This window comes from Penicillium waksmanii (assembly GCF_028829765.1).
Source record: "Penicillium waksmanii strain IBT 27052 chromosome Unknown utg000005l:1.0-5232799.0:1.0-5237142.0, whole genome shotgun sequence".
Taxonomy (NCBI): Eukaryota; Fungi; Ascomycota; class Eurotiomycetes; order Eurotiales; family Aspergillaceae; genus Penicillium; species Penicillium waksmanii.
The window spans coordinates 3,866,717-3,887,388 of record NW_026643252.1 but is presented as its reverse complement, the minus strand read 5'-3'; the positions used below and the strand labels follow the sequence as shown (position 1 = coordinate 3,887,388).

Here is a 20,672-nt window from a genome sequence, read left to right as displayed (position 1 = left end):
TCATGAGGGATACTTGGTAATGAGAGAGAGTCCCAAGGTCGATAAAGCTGGGATCATATGACCCGCTATATGATACAGCATCTGCCCCGCTCTGCCTCCTCTCGCATCTCCTCTAAGATGTCGATGTCAGTGGTCGGTAGCAGGCAAGCCATATGCTAGGCGTATTTCCTTGTTCTATTTGCCATGGCTGCCTTGCTGAGGTTGTGCTGCTTCATGTGCGACATAAAATATCGGTAGTCCTCCAGTGCGGCTTGCAGGTTGTCGTCCTTCTGCGTACCAGGGAGATAGAAAGAGGAAACAAAGCTCCCAGTCCAGAGTGTCAATTGATAGAAATGGACGAGCAGAGCTTTCGGAATGGGTTCTGGGCCCCGAGGCACTGCAAGAAGTCAAAAATCGTAGTTTCTTATAACATGAGATGAGAAATTCCTTCGCTGCATTTGATGAGAACTTGAAGTGTAAGAAGGGAGCCTTGGAAATGGTGGATGGGTAGATGGGGGCCGACTATGAAGAGGAAGGTGCGATAGTGACTCCTTTGCACCTTTGCACCTTTGGTAGGGTAGGGCACCTGCGTACTTGCCTAACTTGCACGAGTATCGCATCAGAGTTATCCCTGCGTATCACATGACGGCCTAATTATACTCGAGGTCTGTGTCTGCAAATGACTCATTCCTCAAGGACCACTGACAGGCCGTCTGAACAGACTTCTCATCCTGAAATATCCAAGAATCGAAAAATAATCCACTATGGTCCACGTAAAACCGTTTGTTCTTGACCACTGGGGTATGCAAGATCTAATACCAGCATCCGCTTTGACTCATTAGTACCAAAGACTTCGCTGACGGATTGTTTGGCATTAGTTCGCCAGTTTAAGGTACGCCATGATCGCGGCAACTATCCCTAGGATAAGACGTCAGTATTAAAAGAAGTTATTACACTTCAAAGCCATCTTCTCAGATATCGTTGCACGGTTTGTTTTCCATCGATATTAGGCTCGACCATCAATCATATCGATAACTGGTTCTAGATACATGCGTGGATCCACTATCGTTACAGGACCTCACCAAACTCGGGGCATTGAACTCTTCTGTTCACCCCATTGAAGCGTCAAACAGCTTGATCTATGGCTCTGTTCTAGGCAAGCCTGAACTGCGGCAACGAATTCTCGCACTCTATGGGGACGCTGGGGCTAATCCCGCAGAATCCTTGTCTTTGACAGTCACACAGGGGGCTATTTCAGCTAATTTCCTGGTTCTGGACACCTTACTTGGACCGGGAGATCATGTTATTTGTCAATATCCGACATATCAACAGCTTTATGATGTTCCTCGTCGGGCCGGGGCGGAAGTTTCGCTGTGGCGGACTCATGCTGAACACGGCTGGGTACCCGATGTATCTGAACTGCAATTTTTGGTGAAGAAGAACACAAAGATGATCATTATCAAGTGAGCTATTTACCAACCATTGAGCAGTGTGTCAGTGCTGATAGTGAGAGTTTAGCAATCCGAATAATCCTACGGGTGCATCCATCCCAAGAGGAGTCCTAGAGAAGCTTGTCGCTTTTGCCTCGGAGCGCGGAATCATCATCTTCAGCGACGAAGTCTTCCGTCCGCTATTCCATGACAATGCACAAGATTTACCGCACTCAATCATCTCATTCGCGGGGCAATATAAGAACATAATTGCCGTTTCCAGTCTCTCAAAGGCATTTTCGTTACCCGGAATCCGAGTTGGATGGATCATCTCACCAAACTCCGATCTCGTCAATGAAGCCATTAACGCGAGAGATTATACTACAATTTCTGTCTCTCAGATAGACCAGGATATCGCAACATATGCCCTTGACCCCGTCGTTCGAGAGAAGATCCTTGACCGATCACGGTCCATTTGTCGACAGAATCTCGCGAGCTTGGAGAATTTTATTGCGCAGCATTCAACCCAGCTCTCTTGGGTCAAGCCTACCGGGGCGTCATCAGCATTCGTGCGTATTTTGGATCGTCAGACTGGAGTCCCCGTTGATGATGCTTCATACTGTGAGAATGTCCTCCGCGATACGGGCTTGCTCATTGTACCTGGTGGCAAGAGTTTTGGGACAGAAGCCGCTGAGGATCTGAAGGGATACTTGCGAGTTGGATTTGTGTGCTCGACAGGCCAATTTGAAAGGGCCCTCAGTCTTTGGGACGAGTATCTATCAGTAAATAGTCCTGGAGGCGAAGAGCTAGCCTAATTAGGCTAATGGATCTCATTGAACTCCAACGCTTATGGAGCAATTGTAAAGACTATACATCCGTATTAGGAATGCAACTCGACACCACACATTAAGGTCCATCAAGTCGGTTCGATAATCAGCTTATGAGAGCCTCCAAATGCCTCCGAAACAGGAAAATTCCAGCGTAGATCTGCGTTCCATGTATAAACTGTGCATTCCTAAATAACCAAGATAAAGCCCCATGTAAGTCCCAAGATCTCAAATCACAGGCTATTTCTTTTTCTTTTCCTCTTTTTTTCTCTTCCCTGTCTTTACCACCATGGTACAGCCCAGCTCTATTGTACTCGCTACCGCCATGGCGGTAGCGGGATACTTTGCAACAATCTGCTTCACACCTCCAAACGCATCCCCAAAGCGAAAGGAAAGACAAAAGATCGACCGCACATCGTCGATGGGTGATTTCGTCCCTCTCATCCTCCGCCAAATCGTAATTGTCGCCGTGGCTTATCACGCAGCTCTTGTCATCCTACCTGAACTGGACGCACCGAATGTCATGGCACAGGCTTGCCCTCGACCAAAGAATCCCAACCCAGCACTATTTTCTTGGATCTCTACCTCAGTCACCGCACTACTTTTAGTGTTCATTGGGGCCTGGGTGCGCCTTTCGGCATTTGGAGGTCTTCGTCCAAATTTCACTTTTCATCTCGCTGGCCCTAGTCGGCTCGTGACAATAGGTATATATAGTTGGGTACAGCACCCGAGCTATACCGGTCATTTGGCGGTTATAGCGGGGTGTACGTTGCTTTTTATGAGATGGGATGGTGCACTGGCTTGCTGGATTGAGGAGTCTACTTTGGTTGGATTGGAAGGATGAGTCCTGCTCTTTGGGCGTCGTTTATGGGGTTCTCTGTTTTCATGATACGTGCAAGGGTCAAGGATGAGGCGGGTATACTGAAGCAATCGTTTGGAAAGGAGTGGGAAGATTGGAATCGCTCGACTAAAAGATTTATTCCTGGGTTGTTTTGAATTGGTGAGGATGATGGTGGTTTGGTACACTTGGTGCGTTACGGAAGTTTTCGTTGGAAGGCTTTGGATGAGGGCGGCGAACCTTGGAAGCAGTAGAGTTTCTAGTTGTGATTTGGGGAAACACTACAGGGCTGTTCCAGGGCTGAACATGAAGTTTCCAACTTAGTACTACTAGTAGGTAGTCACCTTGGATACTGGAATCTCCTGGGCAAGCATAATTACTATGAGTACCACATAGCCCGGACCTGCACTTTCAAACAGTATCTCATTGGAATAAGATCAGCCTCTGAATAGCAAGAGAACTCGAAAAGGAGAAAGTGTGGCTGGTTCAAGCTGTTAGAGTGTTGGCTATGTGGCAGCGTGAAGTCACGTTACTAGTAATGATTCTCACGATAACTCCGCCACCAAGGTGTCTCCCCTTTTGCCCCTGGCAAACCCCCTTACTGACCCCTGGCAGTAACGACGATCAACAAATAATAAAAGCCCGCGGTTCTACATAGATTGATTAGATTACCAGGGATATGGGCCCTGGGTTAATTGGCGTTTGGTATAGATTGCCGTTCTGTTCAAAGGGGAGGTGTTAGCGTCAACGAACTAGTAACCGGTTCATGTTAGGGACGCCATGGCAGTCGAGCTCTGAATCAAATACCCTAAGAATAGCTTGGCACTTTTCCTAGGGAAGCTAACGCTGTCATTTAGGATGACCCCGCTGCCATTGGGCGATAGCACTGCCCACTGGATCCATCCCTATCCCATCTAGCCGGATCGACTCCCGGTGGCTGCCATTGTGTGCTAACCAAGAACAAGTACGGAGGACAGAGTAAGAGATGTAGATAGATGGGGAAGAACCCTGGTCTTAGAGACCAGGGTGGCTCTTCACATCTCGCCAAGATAAACCCCAGGATCACCCTCCAGGGCTGTCCACGTCGTTCCTGTCCGGGGCCCCGACATCTGGAGGGCGGCATTGACGACTGCAGTCGACTTTCAGAGCGGTCTCCCCGTGGTCCATCCAGTCGGAATCAATTTCGAGGGGTCGAGTCCTTACGATCCAGCGTGGACGAAAGCCATCGACCCACCGCGGTATACGAGAGAATGACGTCGACCACTTGGAAACCTTGTCCTACCCCGGCACCTTTTGACGCCTTTCGGGGGTCCCATTGAGGGGTCGCTACGGAGTACAGTACACAGCTGCAAGCTCTTTCAGGCTAGGTTGAAGGAGGGGGGAACGGAGAGTACGAGTAGGCACGAGTGTAGGTAGTGCTCAGCCCATCAAGTTTTATCAGTCTCACTTCCCAGTTTTCCAGTTCCCCAGGCATCAGCGGTATGAACAACCCGCGATCCACATGCCGCGCTGACCAGCTCAGGCTCAGCCTCCCCGCGCCAGTCGGTGGCCGCGTCCGGGCCAGCCGGGCGAAATTGGGGGCCCTTCACACCCCCAAAGCCAATGCCAAAGCCAATGCCTGGGTGGATCGGGGGATCAGATACAGGCGTCGTACAGGGCTCTCGATCCCGCGACCTATGAGAGAGCTGATCGTTGTACTAGTGGGTGAGGGAGACGCGGAAGGAGTCGGATCCAGCGAATCTCTTTTCACCGTTGGGATCCGCAGCAGCAGCAGCAGCAGCAGCTCTGCAGCTGCAGCTGGGGCTGCACGGTTTCGACGGTCTCGAAGCCAAGAGACAAGAGGCGTGAATGTGAATGCTGCAGAGACGCAGTTAGACTGCAGGGTGCAGCATTGCAGGAGAGACTCCTCATTTTGAGGATCAATGCACAATTCAATGCTCCATGGTAGGAAACACGTGACTATTCTCGCTTGGGTGTCAAAAGTTGGGATCTTTTGGGCTGTGGAGCCAGAGTCAGAGCCAAAGCCACAGCCAAAGCCAGCCAGAGCCAAAACGGGTCTGGTAGATTTTGGGCCTTGACCTTGATCGCCCAGAGTAAACCCTAGCGCATTTTGCTGGGATCGGCCGCATTCTTTGGTAGTGGTGTGTGGTGGTGGTGGTCGTGCAATGCGAATAATGAATCCTCGTATGAATATGACAATGAATATGGCGAGGAAAGGGAATAATGAGTAGAATTACTTATGATCAACATTGAAGTACGTACATGTACTTCATATATGCCAGTGCTCGCTGAAGCTGAAGCTGAGTTCGGTAGATACGATACTCGGGATACCGTAATGACATGACCCGCGCACCTGACGACAGCACTTTGGCTCTGGCTTTGGCATTGCTGTAGTCTCCTTCAAGTGGTCTATTTTGTTTATCTTGATTATCCTGAATTAATCATATGCTACTACATTTGATTCTCTCAACTTGAAGCATTGGGCCCGATCGATCCACTTGGTGATCGATCATCGTTTCCATCGTTCCCACCATTCCCGAAACGCCCACACAGTCATTCCTTATCCCTGGCCTGTTCTGTCGTGAGAACTGCCTTGACCTTCCTCTTCTCCTCCACACCTTCTTCCATCCCCCCCCAACACCATCACCTCCCCCTCCCCACCCCTCCACCCTCCTTCTCTCCTCTTTCCCCTTCGAGTTATTCGTAGGGGTGAGAGACTCACCATTCCGACCCTCCCGGTCATGCACAAGATCTCCAACTTTACGGGCCAGGCCCGTCATGGTTGGGAACGAATGACGCCGACCTTTGGAATGTCCAGACCTCACACCGACATGGCCTTTCGCCGGCCACACGGCGCTCCGCCTATGACTCCTCCGACGAGTATCGACCCGACCGTCAATTTGTCCTTCAACGTCCCATTCTCGTCGACCTTGGCTGGCCCCGATGTCGATGATGTACTCCACGCCAGTCCGAATGCCCTCCAACGTTGGACTTTCCCCGAGGACTCCCCCGAAGGTACACAGGTACACCAACTACCTGTTCATACTAGCAATGTCGACGGCTTGCGGAGGTTATGTCGACAGATCACCGAGACGAGTGCCGGACGGATCGAAGCAACGGTGGCCTCGACCGAACCAAAGGCCCTACCTTCCTTACAACGGCGCCCCAACGGCTTGGTGACCAACGTCTGTGTGACAGGTGATGGCGAAACCGTGCGCAAGATGCGAGCAAAGATTTTGAACGAAACCCCGATCATGCTGGTATGTGGGCGAATTTTTTTCACTTCGCCCCGGTGTACCCATCTGGTGTTCCGCTTGGGAAAAAAAAAAGCACTCCTTGCTGACCTTTCGCCCTTTGAATAGCGCTGCGCAACTGTCGATGTCGATATGCACCTGATTATGGATGGATCGCCAAAGGGTATTCGAGCTAGCGTATTGGAGCATATGGATACCTTGGCCGCCTATACCGGGACCGATATTTTCTTGCTGACGCCGAAACTTCACGATGCCGATAGTGCCGTCGTTTCGTCCTACGGGTATGCCTCTGATAATGGCCTCGAACAGCGTTTCCGAGTTGCCATTTACGGTGACATGGAAAGCTCCGAACATGCTAAGACTCGGGTGCTGATCATGATTGACCAAATCGTACGTCTCTTTCGCGGTGTGAGAACATCGGGGGGAAATCAAGTGCGTGCTAATACGAGGGCAGCTGAAACGCCATGTCGATGCTATCAAGCTGGAGTTGACCATGCACACCTTGGTCTGTGGCCGCACCCGCAAGAACATTAAGCTCATCGAGGCTGCCACCGGCACCGCTATTTACTTCCCCCCGCCGTTCCCTCGAATTTTCGGATATACCCCGCCGGGCGCGAACCGTCGAAGTGAGGATGAAGTGTATATTACTGGTGATACCCCGGAACAAATTGCTCGGGCGAAGCAAAAGTTGCGAGAATTGGTGATGGGTGTCAAGATCTATGTCAAGGACGTTGTTGTCAACTCGAGCAAGATTGACAATATCCTGCTCGATCGTTTGGACAAGGTTCGCAAGGTGATGGAAATGAACGGCTCCTATGTGCTGTTCCCCCAGCTGGGCAGCCAACGTGGCCTGGTTCGGATTCAAGGCACCGAGGTTTTGCACGTTGAGCGGACCGTGAGGGAAATCATGGCCTTGGTACGAGCACTTAGTCAACAACCATCTGGCTGACCTCCGCTAATCATTTTTCTCTCTCTTTTGTTTAGGCTGGCCAATTCTATAGTGCCTCTTGGTGGATCATCATGCCCGACCCCGCACAGGGTGGTCTTCGTGCACCTTCGACGCCTGAAATCCGCTCGATGCTCACTGATATATGTACCAACTCGGAAGCTGAGGTCAGCTTCGATAACCTGACGTTTACGATTAACGGATCCGACGATGCTGTCAAGGCAGCCATGACTGTTGTAAATCAGATCCCATTTGTTACCCGCAGCCAGTATCAGATGCGTGTCAAGATCGAGCTGGCCAATGAGCACAAGGAGTTCGTCAGTGGCAAGAAAAATGGCAAGATCAACAAGATCATGGGCCAGAGTGAGTTGGATTTCTCAAGTCTTTCTCAGCCACCCTGCTAACGCTATACACAAGGCAATGTTCAAATCATCTTCGACGGTTTCAACGAATATAATTTTTACATCGATGTTTGTGGCAACCAGTACGACTCGACTAAGAATGGTCTGGATCTTGTTGAGCAGGAAATGCCTGCTTCCATCTCATTTCATGTGCCCGACCAGTATCATAAACGTATCATTGGAATCGGCGGACAGCACATTCAGCGCATCATGAAGAAATACTCCGTCTTCGTCAAGTTTTCTAACGCTATGGATCGTGGAGGGATGGGCAAGGAGGATGACGATATCAAGGTTGATAATGTCATCTGCCGCACGCCCGCTCGCAATGCCCAGAGTCTGGACCTGGTGAAGCAGGAGATTATGGACATGGTCGAGAAAGTTGTACGTGTCGTGTCACCCCGATTGAGACCCAAACAGAAGCTAACGTTCCACAAGGACGCCGAGTATGTCTCGGAAAGAGTTGTTATCAACCGACTCTACCACCGTGAACTGCTGGCTCGCATGACCGAGATTGATGAGCTTGAGAAGAAATGGAACTGCAAGATTGAATTCCCCAGCACCGAACTTGCCAGCGATGTTGTGACTATCTCTGGCCCCGAGTACCAAGTCCCCCCAGGCTGTTGATGCCTTGCTGGGCATGGTCCCGGAAAGCCACGAGCTTCACTTCCAGAGCTCGGCTGAGCTACGGGAATACTTCAAGGTTCCTGATTTCCTTGACGACGTCGGCACCAAGCTCAAGGAGCAGTACGAGGTTGACATCAATGTTGACGTTAGTGCTGACCTTCCACCTGCTCGGGAGGATGGATCGTCCTCGCCGGACCCCGCCCCCGAAGATCGGGTCGTTCTCGGCTACACGCGCAACAATGCCGGTGGCCTTAAGGATGCCATCGACTTCCTCATTTCTCGCCTCGTCGCCCACGGCCTCGATGCCAACACGGTCAAGGGAGCGATCCCTCGCCCCAAGTCGGATTCGTTCGAGGAGTCGCTGCCCTTCTTCGACTCGAAGCTGTTGCAGCACGCTCCAGCGCCTCTCCTCACCGACTCTCCTACTCGACCCAGCTTCGCAGACGAGACCAGCGAGCGCGGTTCGATCTTCGAGCGCCTCCGCAAGCCCGGAAGTATCTCGTCCTTCTCCTCATTCATCGGGCGTAAGAACCATTCGGCCTCGCCCGGATCGTTCTTCAAGCACGCTTCGAGCAATGCTTCAAAGGCTTCGCTTGTCTCGATGGAATCGCGGGATAGTGGCTACCGCAACCCTTGGAATGACTCTGGGGTGAACCTCCCCGAGGACGACATTCCTGTCCTGGGGAGCTCGCATAGCCACAAGAGCAGCAACAGCAATGGCTGGCCCACACGCTTCGACGCCAAGTTTCCTTTCGGTACGGCACCCGGCGACATGACACCCAAGCATGACCCGCGCGCCTCTTTTGACAGCGGTCGCCCTAGCACTTCGAATTCTACTTCTGGATACCCGGCCCCCATTGGGCCACCGCGTTAAACACAAAATATCCATTTACAGCAGTATACCCTTTTGGTTGATTTGTTTCCAGCGAGTGTCTCGGTTTCTTCTGATTTGATAGTGGATTTTGTTATTCTGGATTATTCTTTTTGGCTTTATCTTTTATTTTTCTTGTTTCTTTTTTTTTATCTATTTTTTTGATTGATACCACGGAACGCAAGCAATGAAGGCGTCAGAAAAGAAAAACGAGAGATATCCAAGATCTGCGTGAGATAGAGCGGGAATGTTTTTTGTTTTCCTTTTCTTTTCTCAACTTTTTTTTATCATCCAAGTTGCCGTTCCTGTTTTTTATCTTCTTTTTTTTCTTTACCTTTTTGATGTCTTTATTGACTGTTTTGCCAACGATGACGAAATCCCGGTATCCATGGGAGGAAAGGGATGATAGTCGTGCGCCACGCCTGGTCAGTTGACTTTGATACCTCAGGCTGGTGGGGAGTTTTGTTTCCAAGTTGGTTTTTAAGTCTCGATGTTTTTTACTCCTTTGATATCCCCATCAATGAGATTTGACCTTAGACGATTTCCACTCGCAGGTCTTTTGACTACAGTATTTTCTCGTGGCGCGTTCATAGTATCCACTCGAATAGGCTACCGGGCCAGCTGGGAAGATTTCAACAAATATTTATTAGGGTCATTTCAGATAGAACGTAGGTTGGCATGCGATGAGTGCCCCAAGACAGTTAGGTATTGCAATACTTTTGACACAGGGTCAGACCTCCGAAACCTCCGCACGACCATGTTCTTCCCCGTGGTCATCATTTTCCTTCACGGGCTTGGACTTGATAAAACAAGTAGCGAGAATTGTGACGGACGCCGTGCAAGTGTAGAAAATCCACATATTTCGCAGCCCTGTCACGTAAATCCTTCTATGATCATCACCTTCAGTGCCGGCATCAATCTTAGAAGTCAAACTACCGCTTCCAATACTTTGTTGAATCAGAACAGTCCCCAAAACAATGGAAATCGACGTGAACAAATTCCTGAGAAAAGTGAACGCAGACATTGCCGCCGCTACATCTCTCTGGTGTAAATGTGTCTGCAACGAAATCATAGGACTCTGGAAAAGCAAACCAGCCCCCAATCCGGCAATGACTTCAAAACAGATAATCCTAGGCCAAGAAATGCTTGTTCCGAAATCGATGAATAGTCCAGTGCCCAGTGTGAGGACACTTGTTCCAGCGAAAATCATCGCGAGATAATTCCCTGTCTTGCGGACGAACATTCCTCCACCGAAAGTCGATAGCGACATTGGAATTATCAGGGCGAAAAGAGTCACGCCGGATATCAGTGGTCGGAAACCGAGAACGACTTGAAAATATAACGGTAGGAAAAAGTCGAAGGAGATGAAGACGAAAGAGTGAAGACACGCGACGGTGAAAGATGCGAGCAGTGATCGTTTTTGAAAGATCCGGATCGGAATCAGTGGGTTTGTAGCAAATTTGGCTTCCCATATCGTGAACAAGGCCATTATCAGGACACCGAAAACGATTAACAAGATGACCGTGGGAGAATTCCAAGGAAGAAGCCCGCTTGAGCCTGTTTCAAGCCCGTATAGGAAGCAGATTGTCCCTCCGATGATAAGCAAGAAGCCCATCCAGTCTATACTGCTCAGCCCGGTCACCGACTCCTTCTCAAGGGTGAGATTGAGATTGAAGAAGAGAAGTACTAAAACAATTCCATCGAAAGGCAGATTGATATAAACTGGGTTATCATTAGCACATAGTACTAACAAGTAATTGGCCATGAGTCCATGGCCAACATTCCCCAAACTGGAACTTGAACATGAACTTACAGCACCATCTCCACCCAATACTATCCGTGAAAACACCACCCAAAACCGGCCCGATGGCACTAGCCATCGCAAAAGCAATCCCAGTAATACCATAGTATTTAGGCCGCTCAGCGAGCGCAAAAATATCACCAATTATAACCGTTACGAGAACGATCGATCCACCACCACCGAGTCCCTGAACGACTCTACCCGCAATAAGCGACATACTCGAGCTAGCCAATGCACTAACCAAACTACCAACCATAAATATACTAACCGCAGCCATTATCGTCGGCTTTCGACCAAATATATCTGAAATTTTGACCCAGACTGGCGTCGATGAGGTTGTTGCTAGTGTATAACTGCTTCCAATCCACGCGTATTCCCGAGATGTTACTCTTAAATGCGCTGCGATGCTGGGTAAAGCGGTCGAGATGATGGTTATATCGAGTGCGCCGAGAAAAAGGGACATGCACAGTGATAGAACGATTAGTCGGCGCTGCCATGGTTGCATTTGTGGTGGTTGGTAGGTGGAAGTCTGGGTATTGAGTCGTTCGACATCGTGGATTGTTTCTTTTCCTTCGACCTGTGAGTCTGGACTTTCGGTCATTGTTATGAAAGAGCGTGGGTAAGGATGAGAGGGCGAAATAAAAAATATAATTCAAGTCCGAATTTCTTTAGAAGATTTCTGAGAATGGACATTATCATCTCGGTTTCACCCCCACTCGGGGCCACTTTCCGCGTGCCAAGACAAAGCATGATCTGACGCTAAACTAATCAGTTCGCCGATTATCCTCGATCTGGGGGTGGGGTAGAAATAAACGCTCAAGGGGATGACTAGGATGGTATATCATATATGTACTAGAGATTAGTGTATAGTTAACTGGGTCATTACGTCTACGATTACGATACTATGAGTAGGAGATCCAAAAGTCGGAGGGCCCCAAGAGGCCAGATAGGTATATACTGTGCACGACAGTGGCAGGAAACAGAACTTGAAATAGGACGGTACGAAAAATAGGGAAATGGAGGTCAATCGAATGTATTGAGGTGTGTGAAAAGCTAGAGGCTACTACTTCCGTATCTCCAACTGCAACAGCGGTAGGCAACATCACATAGTTCCCGTTCCAGCACTAGGTGTGAAATACTATGGGATCCATCCTACCACTCCGTCAATACTTGAATTGAACAAAAAATAAAAATACAACTCGATTTCGGTGCCTGCTGAACTGCGTTTACCAAAACCGTCCGAATATATTTGAGCGCGTCTGCGATTCGGTCACCCGTGTTGGCCAGCACCAGCGTTATCATGAGGGCCCAGAAGCCTCAATCATTTGTAGACAGCCCCATAGTAGACAGCCGATCGAGAAGACGGGGCTCCAAGCAGTCCGAAGAGCGGCGTTCCAAGTTCTTCACTTTGGATGCTGCTCACGCTGCGGTCGTCAAGAGTCACGATAACGTACCTTTGCTACCCATATCCTAACAGTCTTATCATAGGACGCTGATACAAGTCACATTCTATCTAGCAACCAGGCAATCGAGAAGACCAGACCGTTATGCCCCTCGAGGGTTAACTCACACAGACCGGTGACCGGATCCCAGATTTTGGCAGTCTTGTCATAGGATGCTGATGCAAGTCAGCTTCCATCTGGCGACCAGACGATCAATCGGACCGGACCGTTATACCCCTCAAGGGTTTGAAGACATAAACTCCAATCTTTATCCACCAATAGCTCATTCATAATCCAATTCAGTCTCTTCCTTTAATAACATCTTCTCGTCAGGCTCAACATAGGGCTAAATATCAGAGATAAAATATATACTTAAAGAGGGCTACTTTCAACTGCTAGCCTATAGTATCAGATGAATCAGAAGCCGTCTTGAACTTGTTGTAAAAGGGCGGGTGGTTTACCTTTTTCCTAGTATAGTATTAATGTCAGAATTAGAGACGGTTTCGGTATATAAGCAATTACTCACCTTAAGTAAGCCCTCAAGCTTCAGCATCGCTGCTATGCCCTGTAATAGGCTTCCTAAAATACTCAGAGCTTCAAGCCAGTAAAGGTATTTCTTTTATAGAAAATCACCAACATACCCTCTCTCATCAACGTCAAGGTTTCTTCTCCTATAGCATCCGCTATAATAAAGATGGTCAACCCAATAGATACACAGATATTTAACAGCTCCTAATAGATTTAGACTAGGTAGTATAATCTTCTCAATCAGGAATCTAGGGGTTTCAAGTTGAAAATATTCGTATCGAAGTATCTTAAACATAGCTTGTAGACAGCGAGAGAAAATCATACAGTATTTAGCTTCTAAACCTCTAGCAAAGATCGCATTTTGCGTCTCCTTAAGTAGAGATTCCTTTATAGACTGATAGACAAAAACAACGGTGTCTTTGTATACAGTCAAAAACAAGCTATAAATCATAATAATCTCTGATAGAGCTTCAGAGTTATCAGAGAGATCATTAGGTATTTCAACAAGAGAGGCTAGTTCATCAAACACAATAGGCCGATACACTACAGACATAACAGCCAGTATTCATATACAGAGCTTAGTATCTTCCGTATTACAAACCTAATCGATCATCCGACTGTACAAGGCATTCAGTCTAGGAAGGAAAGCCTCTAGCTTCTTAAGAGAGTACCTCTGCAATATTTTATCAAGGTCTTAGTATACCAAGCCTACCTAAAGGAAAGTACCTTACAAATTAGCTGCCAAATAACAGCAGATCATACCACAAGTTTTGTCGCTATACTTTTTAACTTTCGCCAGATTATAAACCTTATACTAAATAAACTTACTTGCTTCAGAAACAGACGTCTCATTTAGCTCCCAATAAGATCAGAGCGGTCTAGATAGTATAAAGACGCTCTTTAATATCAGGCCAGTTGCGGCTCGAGACAATCCACTTTATCTGAGAGTAGACAGGCGATACTTAAGTAATCAGGTCAAGAAGGGAAGGTAGTCCTATTAAATATTCGTCCAGCACATCAATAATCAAATATATACTCTACAAAGTCGGGTCTTTCAGGATATCTGTAAATCTCCTTAAGAGAGAATTCCATACGTTTATATCCTCGAACAATGATTTTCCCGCCTTGTCATATTGGATTCTCACATAGGAGAGAAGAAATAGCTACTTCTCGACAAGCAAGTATATCAATCCACGAAGAACAGCCGTCGCATTATTGATCCGTACGTCGGTAGCTTGGCAAAAAAAAGAACGAGATATTCGCAGAGTCCCCAAATAATCGTATAAACTCGTCGATGATACTACACAAGAGCATTGTCTTGCCTTTGCCAGGATCACCTCTGATCCAGAAGAGACAGTTAATATGGTTGTCTTACCATTATTTAAACTCCTCGTTGTCTAGAATCCAACAGTATGAGTCTTTGAGCAGCCCTCCATTGGTGTTTTGTGTACGATCTTTGTTATGGTGAGGATTAGTCGTCCGCAGATCCCGCAGGCAAGCTTGATTCAATGATATTTCCGATTGTACTTGAGCGTTTAGAGTGATATGCCCAAGGTTCTGCCCAACTTGGAGGCCGGAATTTGTCCCGTCATATGATGTCGTATGCGCCATCATTGCATCTAGGTGGGTGTTGTCGCGAGCATACAGCTGAGTTGTCGAAGTACCCCGCTGTCAGGTGATTAATCAAAGAGAATAAAAGTGTGAAACTGATTTCGAGCGCATCTGTACGTGCAGCAGGGAGGGGTCATCGAAACACATGACGACACTCCCCGATAGTCCTCATGAACAGCCCTGTGCGGAGGAGAAACAGCGGCCTGCACGACGGAAGAAAAGCCCGGACATCTCTACGTGTGGATCCATATTCATCCAGTTTTCACTTTCATCTCCCACCTCAAGTGCCCATCCCTACAACTACCGCTGCTGCTGAATATATGAACCCAGCTCCTAAGCAAACTGATCCAATTGATATCCCTGGACTTCTCGATATAGATGTCAAAAATACGCTACGTGGTTTCAGTCACGGGTGATCAGTGAGACCTTCAAGGAAAATATCCAGAAAGCCCGCCATATGGCCCTTGAAAACTGTCTGGATCTTAAAACAAATCCACGACGATCAAGATCCGGAATTTTTTGTCAGAAAGGGCGTGACAGCAGGAGCCGCTGGCGATTTGTTAGCGATATTGCCCGCTGGGTGACGCAAAACGGAGATACTAATGAAATTGCAGAGTAATCGTGACCTCTCCAGGCGTTACAGTACGTCCCGGGAGCAATGAACATAGTAGAAAGGACAAGTAGTGTTGAATTGTTATATGAAGCGTAAACGCTAATGCATTCCAGACCAACCAATCAAGAAGAAACTTTTCGATGACTAATACCCGCAAACACGAACTGACATAAGCTCCGGCGTTCTCAGCTTCCAGAATTCAAGTGGCTGGAGCAGATTAATGGCATTGTAACCCACCAAGACGATGGAAATTCCGATGGGGTACAGGTTGGCTATTGCGATGATAAACTGATTAGTGAATACTTATAGATCCAAAAAGTCAATTCTAAGAAATGTGCACTACCTTAATAACTGTGATCCTTCCGGTCGTCACTCCAAAGTGGAGCAAGGAGTAGCATTTAGCCAATCATACAAGGCCATACACAGAGTCCTCCGTGGCCCTTGAGCTCTTAGCCACTCTCCTGAAAGCCCTAGGATGACGATGCCTTCTACTAGGAACTGTGGGCATTCTAGGAGCTTGGTACAAGTACGGAATCATGAGACTAGGGCCCAAGGACCAACAGCGGCGAATAAAGCGCAAACTCTCGAAGAAAGGTCGGGCTTCTGCCAGTATAATGCAAGCAGATTATTGTGAATTGTTATGGTCCACGGTGCCCCGTTAGACAGGTCATAAGTTGCCCAACAAGTCGTCCTTTTAGATGTATAGAGAAATACACGCAAAATGTCAACAGATTTTCGACATCTCATTTAATCAGACTCTTAAGCCAGCTTTTCGCTTGAGATGAATTGAGGTTGGATCCGACGTTTGGGCGAGGCGATGCAGAGCAGTTTTCTGCAAACCAGCTCACCAATCCATACACAGTTTGTCCAGTTCCGTCCATTATGGGACCGCCCTCGTCGCCATTGCAGACGGAAGTTCCAGGCGCCAACGGCACATCTGGCTGAAAACACATCATCCTCTTCGTGATGGTGTTCACATCATCCAACAAATCATTGCATTTGCTTTGGGCGACGCTCACCATGCTAACCTGTTGCAGATTTCTGGACACGTTGCTGGAAGAAGACAGTTCCTTACCCCAGCCGGCGATACGGAGGGGGTAATCGTCAGCGGTGGCATCGTCTGTTGATGGCAATGATGCGGTGGCAACACCACTAACATCGAGGGCATTCTCCGACAGATGTAAAACAGCGTAATCCCAGTCCATGGTGGACGGGTTGTAGGATGGGTGAATGGAGACTTTATCAATTTGCAAAATGGTGCCTCCGGTCCGTTCTGCACTGCCAACGCGGACATTTAGCCTTGAAGGAGCCGAGACGGAGCCGTGGACACATTTCGCAGTGGTGATCACGGTGTGTTCGCCAACGATAACGCCGGAGCAAGTGAAGCTACCGCTACGGTAGAGGCTAGCGATAGAAGGGTAATCAAGGGCGGTAGCCTCGGTGCCATTGACGATGGCATTAACCGCGGTGGAAAGGGCGAGCCCAGTCAGGGTGAGTGCATTGGTGACACGCATGGTAGAGTGAAACAAAGGGAATCTTGTAATATGAGTTACAAACGGAAAAAGAGCAAATAAAAGAGGGGTGGCGCGCGATTCTTTTATATACAGCAAACATTCCTCGCAAACTCAAATGGGGTGGTGGAGCTGCGCTATTGAGAGATCGGCAGAGCTTTTGGACGATCATCGGTTCGCGTCGGACTCAAAATGACGGAGCTTCTCTACCAATCCCTGTTCTTGTCTTCGACTATCCGTATTCAGTCAATATCTCAATTTAGAATCGTAATCATATACATCAAATCAAGAAAAGATGTACTGTCGCCCCAGGTTCGCCTTGACACTCTTTCAGAACCTAGTTACTAATTGGCTATCCCAAATAGGGTGAATATTGTATCTCAATCTCGTCTCACCCGGCGACTACGGGCCATTTTCTGTCAAACACTACTGGCCTCTCGGATTCTCCCTAGTAGGAACTAGACCGGAGAATCACGTCATTATTTGTATCCTTCACCACACATAAAGTGTCGTATTCACTGGTCAACTGCGACTAAGTCAACGTTGTAGTACTGAATTTCCTCTTAGAAACCCATGGAATTTTCCGTGCAAACAGACCAAATCAAAGGGAAATTCTAATAATTGTGACTAGGCTCTCCACCTACACCCGTTCCCGTGTGTAGGTGGAGAGCCTAGTCACAATTATATTGGCATGATTCTTCTCCTGTGTCTGAGTCTCCTCGAAAACACTTCCTTTACCTTGCTCGTGCCTTCATCCAATGAATGGTGTAGAAATTTAATAGCTTACGTACCTAGGTGCCCACCTTTTGATCGGACTTGCTCGGCCTGCCATATTGAATCTACGATAAGTGGGGCAAGAATTCGAGGATCTGCAGATCAAAAATTCCGCCACAATAACAATAATAGATCTTGGCTACTAGCCTAGGTATCTAGTAGATCTATGGTCTTGATTTGCGAGCTCACTAATATCTGTCTTCTCCCTGTATGTTTTACCTGTTCAGTAATTGCCTTTAGTCGCAGTTACCGATGAATAAAATCTGAGTGCAGCATGGTTAACAATAACAAATAAACGGATTTTTTTCATTTTCTTGTTAAAAACAGTGAAAGAAGTAGGGTGTTCATTGAATATTATTGGTCAGACAACAGTCTCCACCTTCAACCACGCGAATTTCCCAATAACCAGGCACCCCCAGGTCTACCACAAGAATTTATATCACCCTGCGACCCAACTAAGATGTCCTATTTTTACTCCAGAGTCCGATGTTTACTGGGCAGCTGCTGTGGACGCAATCCGAGGAAACATCTTCGCCACACTTGAATGTGAGCTAGTACGAGAGAAATCATATGAGAACGAGGATGCACATCGACTCCTTCGCGACGGATACCGCAGCCTCGTGTTCCAAGATAAAGCTAGTCTCGACGGAGTGACTATCGATCAGGATCGGGGGCAATTCAAAGCTTTTGTTACAAATGAATTGCTTTCTGCTGGTGCTCGATTTCGCTGGTGTCTGGTCATCGATGCAGAGGCCATCCAGTCATTTGTGCGCTACCCTCAACCCGTTAAAGCTTCTGAGTTATCGAAACCTGGTGCAATTGAAGGGAATGGTCCCTGGGTGATAGTTGTGGACCCTGAATATGAGCCGGGCTCTACTTCCAGGGGCAGAGGCCGCTTATACCGGGGATATATGCGTTGCCATCTCAACAGACAGCAATTACTTGCGTGGGCAGGATCTATGAACTTGAAACACATGTCCAGAATGATTCGCCGAGATGCAGAAGGTATTCCATGGTTCAAAGAAATTATTGAAATGTTCAAAATGCCTCGCACCTTTAAGAGAACGAACATATTCTCTGGCTCCCCTCTAGTCAACATCAACCCAAGTTGGCCGCTAAGTATACAACTGTACAAGATGATTTATGATTTGGACCATTGATCCATTGATCCATTGAAGGTAAACTAAAACCTAACACAGCTACAATATATTCAAATTCTCACAAAGAAGCTATTACAATCGCTGAAAACGCCTAAAATTCAAATCCCAAATCATCAGCAAATCACTCATGCAGCAAAGCGATCAGGCAACACAACGGGCGCCACCAAGGTCCACAAGTAAATCGCGTAGCAGACCCAAGAGCTAACAATCTTCACCCAGCTGGCCCAGTAGGTGCGGCCTACTGGGGCAAAGTCACCCATCTCGGTGTCAACCTGCAGTCCTTGCGACAACAAGGTAGCCACCCAAGTCGTGGCCAGGAAGAAGATGATATGGAATAGAGAATAGTTGTACTGGGTTGAGCCACGCTCGTCATCCTTGCTGCTGGTCTCAAATTCATCCTCGTCGTCGCTCTCATCCAAAGCACTGGCCGGCAAACTACCGCTCTCCACTGCGGCTCGAAGAGCTTCGGCGCGCATCTCCCCGATGGCTGTTGGGCTGTTGGGTCACCAGCCCGTGCTCGTTGTCCTCCGTACCCAGCTCGCTGTAGCCGTGGCCGCCCTTGGATCCCAGAGCGATACCCTGGGTAGCCGCGCGCGTAGTGGTATAGGCAATGGTGGCCATGGTGACAATAGCGCCCAAAACGATTGTGATGGTGCGGGCGCCACTGGAGCGGACTAAGGGATTGCAACTGTGGGTATCCGGCTCCATGGAGACGGCGGAAAGAGTAAGGTAAGTGCAGTAAACGGTAACCATAGCAGCTTGCGCCAACCCGGCGCGCGGGTTTGATTCTTGCACGGCCGGCTGAACCGAGATGAATGAGATGATCAGGAAAACGATCAAGTTGACCGATATAGCGACCTGGTTCATAGAGCATCCACTGCGGGCGAAGAAGATGTACATCAAGATCGTCATGACGAGGGAAGCGATGTACATGCCGAGGGTCGATCCGATAAGCAGACCCCGCCAGAGGCGCGAGTCGCTATCCTCGATCTTCCGAAGGCAAAGTTCCGCCCAGGAATGAGCCAGGTCCACCAACAGGATCAGACCCAGAAGCAAGAATAGCATAGCGCAGAAGAAAGCGATATAGTTGCCGTAGACGAAGAAGAAGGGTTCTGGGATGAAGAAGGACATGACGACGAAGGCCATCCAAACGATAATTTTGGGACCCCAGAAGCCATTTTGAAGCGCGGCGCGGCTGTCGCGGGATGTTTTGACACCGAGGAGCAAGAGGGCAAGAATCAAGTGGAATAGAGCGAGACCGAAGTTGATGCGATGAACTGCGACCCAACCATAGCACTCCTTCCCGTCGCATTGAATTTCCATATAATCGAGAGTCAGACCTTGCAATTTCTTCATTGCCCATGGTGTAAGCATGATCCAAGAGACGATGGAGTTGACTAGGAGGATAAAGGCATATGCGATTCGAGTCGCCATGCTGTGATAGAGTCAGTTTGGAAGCGTCCTTCGTCTAGGCATCAAGGAATGCGAAAATACCTGTTTTGGAACTTTCCACATGCGCTGCAGACAGCAGAGCAAGTCGCAGCTCCGCAGCATGAGCCTCCAAGGGTGATAAGCTATTCGTCGGTAGTATTAGCAGACTGTCTCGGATCGGATGATCGGAAGAGCTGGCGATCGAGGGAGGCAACAAGACTCACCGTGCCCATGCTAGGCACCGCTAAAAGCGGCAGTGATAGAAGAGCACCCATAGCGAAATGAAAAGTGGTGGTTTCAGACCAGGACTAGGGCGAAGGGTGATTCTGGCAGGTTGTTTGGAGGTGCAATACAGTCGAAGGCAGGCCTGGGGGAGAAGTGGAGGTGACGATCCCTGGAACCGCCTTCGTCATGGGATGTCACATGACCACACGTGCCGTCACCAGCGCTGATTGGAGGATCTCGTTTTGGTACTGGAAGATGGAAGATGGAAGATGGCACAATTTAATAACTTGGATCTAAAAAATGAAATCGGATGGTAGAAGAAAATATTGTATTTTAATTCTACTAGTATATAGATCTATCCATCAGTCCTCTGGCCGATAGCCGACACTGTGGGGTTTCTCACTGT

At 48.3% G+C, this 20,672-nt stretch overlaps 8 protein-coding genes across 8 annotated transcripts; 3 read left to right on the top strand and 5 right to left on the bottom strand.

The window, feature by feature from the left end:
• Nucleotides 1–743: 743 nt before the first annotated feature.
• N7481_006363 (aspartate aminotransferase) lies at nt 744–2,224 on the top strand (the record flags this gene model as incomplete). Its single annotated transcript, XM_057265582.1, has 3 exons — nt 744–780; nt 1,025–1,442; nt 1,498–2,224. The coding sequence occupies 3 exons, from the start codon at nt 744–746 to the stop codon at nt 2,222–2,224; spliced, it is 1,182 nt and encodes a 393-aa protein (XP_057123302.1).
• Nucleotides 2,225–2,525: 301 nt separating this feature from the next.
• On the top strand, nt 2,526–3,080 carry N7481_006362 (methyltransferase family protein; the record flags this gene model as incomplete). The annotated part of the gene is made up of 1 exon (XM_057265581.1): nt 2,526–3,080. One exon carries the CDS (start codon nt 2,526–2,528, stop codon nt 3,078–3,080), a length of 555 nt encoding a protein of 184 aa, XP_057123301.1.
• Nucleotides 3,081–5,815: 2,735 nt separating this feature from the next.
• Nucleotides 5,816–9,173, top strand: N7481_006361 (KH domain protein; the record flags this gene model as incomplete). Its single annotated transcript, XM_057265580.1, has 7 exons — nt 5,816–6,334; nt 6,437–6,718; nt 6,783–7,244; nt 7,313–7,637; nt 7,692–8,056; nt 8,111–8,254; nt 8,292–9,173. 7 exons carry the CDS (start codon nt 5,816–5,818, stop codon nt 9,171–9,173), a joined length of 2,979 nt encoding a protein of 992 aa, XP_057123300.1.
• Nucleotides 9,174–9,900: 727 nt separating this feature from the next.
• N7481_006360 (MDR family MFS transporter) lies at nt 9,901–11,572 on the bottom strand (the record flags this gene model as incomplete). The annotated part of the gene is made up of 2 exons (XM_057265579.1): nt 9,901–10,892; nt 10,984–11,572. The coding sequence occupies 2 exons, from the start codon at nt 11,570–11,572 to the stop codon at nt 9,901–9,903; spliced, it is 1,581 nt and encodes a 526-aa protein (XP_057123299.1).
• Nucleotides 11,573–12,473: 901 nt separating this feature from the next.
• N7481_006359 (uncharacterized protein) lies at nt 12,474–12,704 on the bottom strand (the record flags this gene model as incomplete). The annotated part of the gene is made up of 2 exons (XM_057265578.1): nt 12,474–12,589; nt 12,641–12,704. The coding sequence occupies 2 exons, from the start codon at nt 12,702–12,704 to the stop codon at nt 12,474–12,476; spliced, it is 180 nt and encodes a 59-aa protein (XP_057123298.1).
• A 104-nt stretch (nt 12,705–12,808) lies between these two features.
• On the bottom strand, nt 12,809–13,494 carry N7481_006358 (uncharacterized protein; the record flags this gene model as incomplete). Its single annotated transcript, XM_057265577.1, has 3 exons — nt 12,809–12,874; nt 12,940–13,029; nt 13,051–13,494. 3 exons carry the CDS (start codon nt 13,492–13,494, stop codon nt 12,809–12,811), a joined length of 600 nt encoding a protein of 199 aa, XP_057123297.1.
• Nucleotides 13,495–15,908: 2,414 nt separating this feature from the next.
• Nucleotides 15,909–16,679, bottom strand: N7481_006357 (S1 family peptidase; the record flags this gene model as incomplete). The annotated part of the gene is made up of 1 exon (XM_057265576.1): nt 15,909–16,679. The coding sequence occupies one exon, from the start codon at nt 16,677–16,679 to the stop codon at nt 15,909–15,911; it is 771 nt and encodes a 256-aa protein (XP_057123296.1).
• Nucleotides 16,680–18,735: 2,056 nt separating this feature from the next.
• N7481_006356 (serine incorporator domain-containing protein) lies at nt 18,736–20,316 on the bottom strand (the record flags this gene model as incomplete). Its single annotated transcript, XM_057265575.1, has 4 exons — nt 18,736–19,097; nt 19,144–20,045; nt 20,105–20,184; nt 20,266–20,316. The coding sequence occupies 4 exons, from the start codon at nt 20,314–20,316 to the stop codon at nt 18,736–18,738; spliced, it is 1,395 nt and encodes a 464-aa protein (XP_057123295.1).
• Nucleotides 20,317–20,672: the final 356 nt, after the last annotated feature.